The following is a 10,544-nucleotide window of genomic DNA, read 5'->3' on the forward strand; positions in this document are numbered from 1 at the left end:
ATAAACATTCTTAGGAAACACCCTTCTGCAAGTTTTGAATGCCTAAAAATACTAATTTCAAAGGGAAAAAGTCATTATCTGCTAGTTGACATTTTAGTGGAAACAAGTTTGAAAATTTAATGAATCGAAGAAGTGATTCCTGCTAGCCAAAGCCACTGTGAAAGCACTGGAAGGCAGTATTTACCACAAAAAAATACACTCATGCACATGACACAAAGACACCAGTTACCACAATACTGTACCATCCGTCGTCCTGAGACTATCACTGGAAAATATACCAAAAAAGACCAATCAATAGTATCAAAGAGGACTGCATTTTAAACATACTGCCTGAAGAGCATTTCTAATAACACATCAATACCAATTTTAAGGTAGCAATTTCAGCACTTTCCCCATCTAAGCAAAATGGCTTATTTTCTCTTGCATTCTATAGCTTTTAAATATCTTAACTGCCAGCTAAAGCATTTTGCATAACGAACTAAATAGAGCTAGCATCAATATTAATGCAAATACCTGACTAAAGTGTTTTGATCTTTTTTTTTCTTGTAGCTCTGAAGACCAGAACAATTTTTAGAAATGTAACTCTTAGAAAGGTATACTCTGCAGCCAAACTGGTAAACTCAAAAGAACGTATGAACAACCCCAAAGCAAGACAAGTCTTCTCACTTTGAACCTTCCTGTAGCACAAGAGCTCTTTAGCTTATGTTCTGTCCATGCAAAACAGCTTTCAAATCCTGTATAAAACATGGAAAAGGAGCTGTCATAACATTTAACAGCAATTTTTCTTCTAGAATTACATAGCTCTACTAGTCAAAAGCCCCAAAGGAGCATGCATGTATTGAGCTGGTTCACTGGCCAAATAAGAACCCATCTTTTTTGGAGTTATGGCAGAGACTTGATAAATTTCATAAAATTAATTCTCTGAAAATTATATACATCCATACTCAAATGCTTATAGAGAAATTACGAACTAGACCATTTTCCTCTGGTGAGTTTGCTCAGAAAAGTTCCATGCTCTTGCATTTGCAGCCAATCTCAACGATTTACCTGAAAAGCTTGGAAAGGACTTGACTGCTTGTCCTTTCAGTTTAAGAAGAAGGATCTGCAGTTCTTCCATCTTCCTGGCACATGGGACCCTTCCAGGAAAAATGTACACTTAATATATCCATCATTCTCTGGAACACCCTCAATCTTACATTCAATCTAGATTCAAACTTCAAGTTTTTTCCTTTTTTTTTTTTTTTATTTTGAAAAAGGTACCATCTAGCATGAAACATTAATGTACCAACTTGGATAACCAGCAAAACCCAACAAGAAAGCAGAGTTGCTTATCCATAAACTGAAAACAAAAATACTCTTCCTCATAAGAAAACAAACCAAAACAACCCATACATTTCCCACTTCTTAAAAACTCTGAAGAGCAATGAAGAGCAAAAGCATGTGTGTGCCCTGTGCGCTAGCCAAGGAAGAGCACACGTAAGTAGGAAGCATGTGCAGATACACAAGTAGAACATGCAAGTAAGAAATCACTTCAGGAACACATAAAAATGTAAAAAATTAAGTAAAAAAAGATGCAGGAACAACAGAATATCTTTCTCCATTTTAAATCTATGTAAGTTGAAAATGCACATTTTATTTTCAGAGCCTATCTTCATTAGTCAAAGGCAGACTAGACATTAATGTAAGAGCCAGAACAGTTAAATCTGTTTTGAATAGATCGAGACAGCAGTTCAAACCTTGATGCCTCACCTACAGCAGTACTCTCAGAACTGGTAAGGGTCTACAACTTGACCTAAGAGGGGAGGTGCCCAGGGAAAAAAAGATTCGTTAAAAAAGCAGACTGAAATTACTATGGGTCTCTATACTGGTACTCAATACAGAAGTATTTAAAGCACCTTTGCAATACTGACATACACATTTAAGAGAAAACTATCTACCCAAGCAGGCTACAGTGACAATCCCTGCCTTTTCTTATGATATGATCAAGATGTCTATTTCAAAAATATAATGCCTTAGGGTAGATAGAGCAAAGAAGTCTTTATGTTACTTCCTTTAGAATAGAAATTAGTTGTCTAGTTTAAGGAGATGTTATCTCATGTTATACTGAGGAAAAAGCCATCTTCTCCTTTCAACTCTCCCCATCAGATGTGTGTGTACATAATTTTTTCTACAGTTTACTTTTATTGCTACCACATTCCAGCATTCATTTTTAGCTCAGGGCAACCACTGTTGTTTCTGAGCTAGCTATAGAAATGACTGCTAAGTTGGGCAAGAAGCAAGTCAATGTTGCTTTGACATTTTCATTTAACTCTCAGATGAAAAGTCAAAAATACATCAAGAAAGCTGGATACTACCATTGCTTACAAGAATCATAAGAAAGGCTCCTTCTTGCCTCAGTTAGAGCCTGGGAAGGCTGAACACACCTTTGATCAGCCTAGTGAAGAGGCATACTTGAACCCCTATGATGCACCCTAACTAGATATAGCCTTGCAATGACTAAGCTATTTGCTCCTCATTTCAATACATATTCCTAAAAATCTATTTTGAACTTCAGATTGCAAACCATCCCTTTTAAAGATGTGAAAAAAACCCAGTATTTTGATAATTAATTCTCTCACAACCCAGACTTTGTTATTTCCTGCTTTCTGCACCCTCCACCTGCAAAAAATTAGCAGCTAATAAACTCTACTGTATAACCTACTCCTGGATTTCAGTATAAATGAAATCCAGCAGCTGACAATTTTCTTCCTTGACAATCCATTCATGTTTGTTAAGATCTAAACCTAGTTCAACAAGCCATCAGGCAACACATTTAATAGAAGTTTCTAAAACTTTGGCTAGACTTCAGAAATTTTTGAACATGTAGTACAAGAATTGTTGCATCATAACAAGGTCAAAAGTGTGGCTTGAGGCAGAACATAACAGAATAACCACATTATGCTTTACACATTCACCTGTTTTCTCCTAACAAATAAAGGAACACATTAGTTTTACTTAAGTATATTAATCTCAAAAAACCACACCATATTTCTCTACACAGACACAACTTCCTCTAAGGAGTTCCTAATGACAGACAATATTCAAACAGACTCTTTAGACCAGTTTTGGCCTAGTTTCACCCAATTTGCTAAACCTCACATTGCTGCAGCACACATTGTTAGGAAGGGAACAGAGATTCATTATCCAGGTCCAGAATAAAGACAAATCTATTCCTAATAGATAAAAGAGATCCAGTGAGACGGGCAGATAAGGAACAAGAAAAATGCTGAAAGCACAGACTCATTCAGCACTGCATTGCTTCAGGCCACAAAACCCCACAGATGTTTGCTACATTTCACAAGAATATTTAAGAACAGATATTAAAAAAAAGGGACTTTGAGAATATTTACAGAGAACATCTTGCAAATGTTAGTGAGATAGTACAGTAGGAATAAAATTGTATTTGAAACCTTAATAAATTGCTATAGAGTATTGCATATTAACCAACCAAACATAGTAAGGCTTTGTAGTGAGATTGAAAGAACAGTAAGAAACCAGCAGATCAAGGTGTAATTTGCTCTTCAGTGCTGTTAAGATCTCTCTCTTAATGGCACAAACTTCATAAGCTGGAAAAGCAGATTTCAACTGTTCTCCTGTTACAAAAAGATCACCTGCCAACGATGCTCTAAAGCAGGTCTATGACTTACTGATGGGGCAGGCCAAAGAACTCATTTTACTGACCCCTCTTTCCTCACCAAAGCACATTATTGGTATGCTGCCAATCACAACAAGGTCAAAAAGTGCATCCAGCACTTTAAAAAAAGTGAGAGTTCTAGCTAGACACCATGTATCAAATGCCTGAGCTGTTAAAAAAGCACCAATAGCTACAGCTACTGATTCCATTATTCCTATTTCTGCATGGCCTGCAAAGACTCAAGACTAAAACACATTTTTGAATGAGAATAGTTACAAAAAGAACAAAGTGAGCTTGGTGAATGGAATATAGGAAAACACCAGTTTGTTTTTTGTTTTTTGGTTTTTTTTTTTAAGTGGCTATATAGAGGCTAGTGATATGGAGGTTTATAGGCAGCACTGGTCTGATAGGTATCAGCTCACAATGGTAACTGCTCAACCCCAAGAATCTGCACAGTGAAAACTTCCCTATTTGTTACACCATAATTGGCACATATCAAGCGATCAGCAGTTATGTGAGGATACACTGTTGTTTGAGGGGAGGAGGAGGAAGAAGGAGTACAAAGAATCCACACATAGCAATTACCACGCACTAGCAGTTCAGGAGTAGGCATAGCATGACCCCACCTCAGGCAGTGCAGTGAGGGTAAGTCAAAGGCAGACCATAATGTAATCAGTTACAATTTTGTAAGAAGCTGCAATTCTGTTTTGAAGTAGCAGCACAATGCACAATGGAACTGAAGAAGCAGGAAAATGGGATTTTTTAGCATAGGGAGCAGGCTGAAAAATAATTTGAAGACTTCAAAATCTTATTCACCTGTGTGACGTATACTGTGAATAAATCAGCTACCTCCAATCGTAAGAACAGGATGTGTTGATGAAATGAGTAAATGAAAACAGAATCATGCAGTGCAGTGATTATTCTTTTCTGTACTGCATACACTGGTAGACTGGGTGGAGGAGGTGGTGTTAATGTAAGAGATACATGGCATATTTTGGTATTGTGTTCATTTTCATAAAACTATCTAGAATAATTTGCTTTCATTAATTTGCCATTCCCATATCCACTAAGAAACGAAACGCTGGTAATCGAATTCCCCTATTCAGTTGTGTTCTGCAGTGACAGGAAGTCCCTTAAGCAGAACTAGAAATGTTTAACTTTCCATTGCCTGGGGAATTAACAAAAATACAACGGATACTTCTAAACATGACAGGCTTGGTGGCAACTATTCCTGAACCTCAAAACCATTCTTTCTCTATTTTACTGTCTGGACTATGATTTATGTGATAGCAGGTAAACAGACTTTGCTCTGTACGCTACTGAAGACCAGATGTAGGTTTAAGTCTCACAATGTATTTATTTTATCAATTTTATAATTTTACTAGATACTTCCTAGAGGTAAATGAAGACCAATTCAAATTTAATAGTGGAAGAACAAGTACACACTTTGCATGCCATGTAGATATGTTTATATTAACTGCATCTGAACCCCCTATACTTGCGGTGTCCTCACAAAACCATCATAGTTGCCAGTGCAGCTGCATTAGCTGCTACATACATGCAGACCCTGGGTGTATTTTAATTTCAGTTTAGTCTCTTCAAACAGTTGTTTTTGAAACCATACTACTACTTGCCATAAAAGCGAATCTGTCTCCTGAAAATACCATTCCCTTGCTCTGAACACAAGACTACTTTCAACAATCTCTAAACCTAAAATAAAACACTTTAGAGGGTGGTACTTAGAGCCAAAATACAACTTATTTCCTGACACACTGCTTCAGCTAATTGTACCTAAGCAAGCACCTCCTTCCAGATGCCACAGTCAGCTAGTCAAACAAGTGACTGAAGCACACCTGCTACCTAGGAGACGACCTTCCTGTGGCACAGGTTTTGAACTATATCTTCTTGCAGCGCCTTTAAAGGCACTATAAAAGTAAGTGATAGTTCTCGCTTCTGGAACAGGATCAATTTTACACTGCACAGAACCAGGGACAGCGATATAAAAGCCATACTAGAGTGTTTTACTGCAAATACAACTCAAGTTTCCAATACATCTTGGACCTGCTACAACAACTTCCCAAATCCTCCAAGAAAATGGCTATACTACTAAATTTTTCACAAGAACGTACCAGAAATGTTTGATCTCATCCAGAAGCACTCTAGCAACTCTGTGGCATACTGAACAGAAAGAACCATCTTACAACAAACAGGTATAATGGTGAAAGAATGAAAAGTTCAGATTATAGAAAGCTGGTATTACAAAGGAGCAGACTAAGTGTGGTACAATCTTTTTTTCTGGATTTGTAGCAGTACACAAAGCACAAGGGTCATACTCTACATCACCAGCAGTAACACAAACATCAAGAACATGCTTGCGTACATAGCAAGATGATTCAGTCGCAGTACTACTGAAAGAGAATATTCCTATTTTCCCCTCTCGTCCTGAGAAATTGTTCTTTGTGATTACCCCGTCCCAAGTTTCTCTTTTCATCAAGGTCCTCTAAGCCAAGAAAATTCAATTTATTTACTAAAACTGTAGAAACTAAACACAACAAAAAACAGTTTCCTGCCATTTTGGTGAGTAAAATCAACTTACAAAAGCGTTCATGTGCCAGAGTCAGTGCATGGGAGGAGACCCAGCTAGCACAGCCATCATCAACAGGAAAGGGAATAAAGAAGGAAGAAAAAATTCCCCTCAGCAGGACCAACGAGCTGTTAGAAATGGCAGAACTAGCCATGAAATTCAAGCCTGAGATAATAAAATGATTTTTCCCTTTTCATGATCCTTTACCCATCTAATTCAAAAGGAGTAACAAAGACATTAAAACTTGTGAGCACAAAAATTCACTGCCTGCCTCTCTCCTCTCTCTCTACCAAAACTTCTTAGCATTAAACAAACATGCTCACCTATATGCCCTTCAAGTCTCAAGAGCAAGAGTTGTAAAGGACAAACTGAGTCACTGTGTTCTATAACCCTTAAATACAAGCAACCACGCCACAGCACATCAGATTTTATTACATAAAAAAACAACAAAAAAAACCCTACAAGATACATGGGGAAAAGTAACTCCTTTGTGTAAACAGCTATTTAAAACTATGTTGTTTACTTCAAGATTAAAATCTCTTAAGTTCAAGTGTGTGATTTGTCAGCTGCAACTGACTTGGTTTTGAAAACACCAGTTTTACGTGCAGTTCTCAGTCAAAACACAGCTTCAGCCTTTGCACTCTTAAGGAAATAGTGTACTCTCCCAAAACACATTTATTCAAGAACAAATTTAATTTGTGCAGTCAACAAAAGCATAAAATAACAACATTTACATGAAGTCTGCATATGCTGCAGGCATTCTATGTTGCTGTATCTCTTCAAGAAAAAAAACACACAGGTTTGGTTCATTACGTTCTACAGAATTTGCTACACTACAAATGGTAAGATAAGCCATCTCCTCAGCTCTGTGGTGTTTTAAAGGATGCACTTAGGAGTGCTGTGCTGGCAGGCTAGGCTCACTGATTTCTGCTCTTTTGCTGGAGTAAGGCCCCCAGAAAAGAAATTCTAATAACTCTTAAGAGAACGGCGGGATCCCACCGGCACCACAGTGACCCAGCAGCAAGGCGAGTCTTTAAAAGCGAGTTTTACATGAACACGACAAAGTCGCTGCGGACATCCCCCTCACGTGCATCCGGTGCTAACTGCTGGTTTTGTGAGGGGCCAGCGCTGCCCCCCCGGGGGTGGGGGGATGGCGGCGAGCACGCTCCCGGGAGGTGCGGCTTAGGCCACGCCGCCGCCGGGAAGGGCTCCCGGCCCCGCAGCACCGGCTCCCACCAGCGATGCTGCGGGAACCGCGAGCGCGGCCCCTTCGCGGCGCCCCCAGACAAAGAGCGCGGCGGCGGGTCTGAGAGGGGGCGCGACCTCCTGCGGGAGGCCAGCTCTCGGCTGCGAGGCGGGCGCCTTCCTCCTCTTCCTCCTCCCCCCACCTCCGGCGCCGGGACGGGGACAAAGGAGGCGCGGGAGGGCTGCAGAGCCCGGTGGCGCTCTGCCCCGTCGAGGAAGGCATCGCTGCCCTGCCACCGCAGCAGCCCGCCGCCTCACAGGGCACCGGCCGCCCGGCCCTGCGCCGAGGCGGGAGCCCAGGGGTATACAAGAACGAGAACGGGTGCCCACGCGGAACCGCGCAGTGGGGCCGCCCGCCTCAAGGTGACATCCGCGGCCTCCCCCGCTCCCCGGCTGCCTCCTCACCTGGCACCTGCAGACGATGTCGGCGTCCTGCGCCAGCAAGTCCACCACCTTGCCTTTGCCTTCGTCGCCCCACTGGGCCCCCAGCACGACGGTCACCTTGTTGCCGGGGAGGCGCGCGGCGCACTCGCCGTTGGGGATGGCGGGCGCCGGGGCGCCATGCTCCGCCATGGCTCACGCTGCCCACTCCGGCTCCGCTCCAGGCACATGCGGCAGCGCGCGGCGGCTCCGCTCCCCCCGCCTCCTCCTCCCGGGCGGGCGGGCGGTGGGGCCGCTGCCGCGTCCAGGTGCCGCCGCCTACCGGCCCCGCCAGTGCGGCCTCCGCCGCCGCGCCGGGCAGACCCCGGCCTTCAGGCGCAGCCCCGCCCAGCCGCCTCCTCCGCGGGAAACCAGAGGAGCCACAGCCGCTCCCGGCGGCTTTTTCCCTTCTTCGCCCTCCCGCCTCGATCCCGCGCCTCACCCCGGACTACATTACCCAGAGTGCTGCGCGGCACCTCCGCGCAGGGTGCAGCGCGGAGCCGGGCGCGGTGCATGCTGGGGCTCGTAGTCCTCGGGGCCGCACCTGCAGCGGGACGGCTGCCGGTCGGTTGGGGATCGCGTAGGGGAAGGCGGTGGAGAACGGCTGTGGCTGGGTGGTGACTGCGCCGTGGGAGGGGGACTGAGGGGTGTCAGACCTGCGGAGGTGTGTTTGCAGCGCACCACAGTTCTGCATATATGTAGTTAGTTCTGCTGACAATGGTTAGAATGTAAATTAGTGTTCGTAGAACCAGGGGCTGAAGGCAGGAGGCCATTTTCTCCAGAGGCACCGAAACATGGCCCCAAGCTTACTCATGAGGAAGAAAAAAATAATGGAAAAACCCCATAGCAGAGAAATGCCTTCATCATGCATACTTGAGGGCTTAGAAGTGGAACTGATGGCTCAGTGGCTGTTTTCATTCCTTCCTGCTTCACAGAATCAACACCCCTGGGGGAAGATTATTTTTTTGCAAAGCAGCTATTAAAAAGACATAAATCCGAATGATGTAATTATTGCTAAGACAGCCATTCAGAAACCTGAGTCACTGAGCAGGCACAGTCTGCAGCTGTCTCGCAGGTTGTGGAGTTTGGTTTTGGTTGCTTATTCGCTCCTTTAGGTTTACTTTAACCAAGAATTTGAGGGTCTATAAAAGCCACTGGAGCAAAGTTTAACTGTATCTTAGAGAGCTACAGGGATATGTAAGAGACAGTTAGATGCAAAGTTGACAGAACGTTTTTTTTAACAACTGAAAATACCTAAATCCTGAATATCGGTGCAGAGATGCTGTGATGGTAGTCAGTTCAGTACAGAGATGTAGAGCAATTGCAAATCACAGGAAACAATTGTGTGTGTACACCTCAAAGAGCAAATAAGTCCTTAATCATTCCATATAGTCCATAGTACTAATATTTGTGTCTGTTTGTGTTAAGAAAAGCCCATAGCTGTGATTTCTGTATCACTGCACAGACTTTGTGGGAAGTCAGTAAAAGCTACAAGTTGCTGCTTGAGTCAATTCATACAGTCTTGCCAACACAATGGCAAACTTTGGTTTAGTGCACTCGCTTCTGAGGACATAGATCATCCTGTGACTCCCTGAACAATCGTCAGGATTAATGTTTCAGGATGTGATTTTCCAGTATAGCTGATTCCGTTAAGACCTCATCATTGCCAACACGAATATTCCACTGGATCTCAGAATAAATTTGAGCCTGTCATAGTGTGGTATTAGTGTATAGAACCAGTGAAGAAAACTAAGAACTCTGCACTTCCCAAGAATGTGTAAGTATATAATGAAGATCAAGCTATTTAATACTTACTGATACTGCAAGGTTTAGATAGGTGGTATTATGGGGCCATCATTCCTCCACCCCTTTTTCTTCTAATACTGTAAAAGATAGTAAAAGATAGTAAGTACCCTTTACTGACACAATTCACTAATTGTATTTATAGTATAGTTTTAGATCATGGTAACTCTTGACCAAAGTACAAACACAACCGGTGTCTAATGCCCCTTGTCGAAAACAGGCATTTTCTGTAGTATGAGTTAAGAGTAAAACTGTGCAGTAACTCCCAATTACGCTTGCTTTGGTTCATTTACCAGCATGCAGTGTTACAGTACTGGGTTTTCCCTCTATTTTGTATGTTATATGTATTAACTTTCTTTTTTCTGTCTGGGCAAGCTGAATCTGCTCTGTGAGAGCTTGGGTGGGCATTTGGAGGTGGCAAAAGGTAGCAAGAGTTTATGTTCACGGAATGAAGGAATGTGACCACTGTGTCTGGCATTAGCAAGCTGGTCTATGGGACTGACTTTGTAAAACATTGTGAAACATGGTAGAAGTATACACTGCTAAAGTTTAGGTTGTATTGTCTTCTGAATACTTCAGTGTTATTTACTGGGCCAGTAACATCACAAATTTCACTCTAATTTGTGTACATTAAGGCTTTTCATATGACTGGATTTCTTGCCTCCCAGTAAATAGCAAAAGACTCGGAATAGATAACCACTAAACAGAAACAGTGTAAGATCTGCTTTTCTTTCAGGTGTGTTGAAGAGACATGAAATTGTTATATCTGTATGGTTCCAGTTATTCTAATGAAGTATCCCACATATTCTGATCATGTAT

General features: G+C 42.4%; 1 protein-coding gene across 1 annotated transcript in view; it reads right to left on the reverse strand.

The window, feature by feature from the left end:
- Positions 1-8,265, reverse strand: part of ADSS2 (adenylosuccinate synthase 2) — a 35,316-nt gene extending 27,051 nt beyond the window's left edge. The window contains exon 1 of the mRNA XM_034061133.1: positions 7,908-8,265. Coding sequence (XP_033917024.1) covers positions 7,908-8,075 — 168 coding nt within the window. The 5' untranslated portion in view covers positions 8,076-8,265. The remainder of the gene's footprint in view (positions 1-7,907) is intronic.
- Positions 8,266-10,544: the final 2,279 nt, after the last annotated feature.

The sequence above is a fragment of the Melopsittacus undulatus genome, chromosome 3 (genome assembly GCF_012275295.1).
Source record: "Melopsittacus undulatus isolate bMelUnd1 chromosome 3, bMelUnd1.mat.Z, whole genome shotgun sequence".
In the NCBI taxonomy this organism is placed as follows: domain Eukaryota; kingdom Metazoa; phylum Chordata; class Aves; order Psittaciformes; family Psittaculidae; genus Melopsittacus; species Melopsittacus undulatus.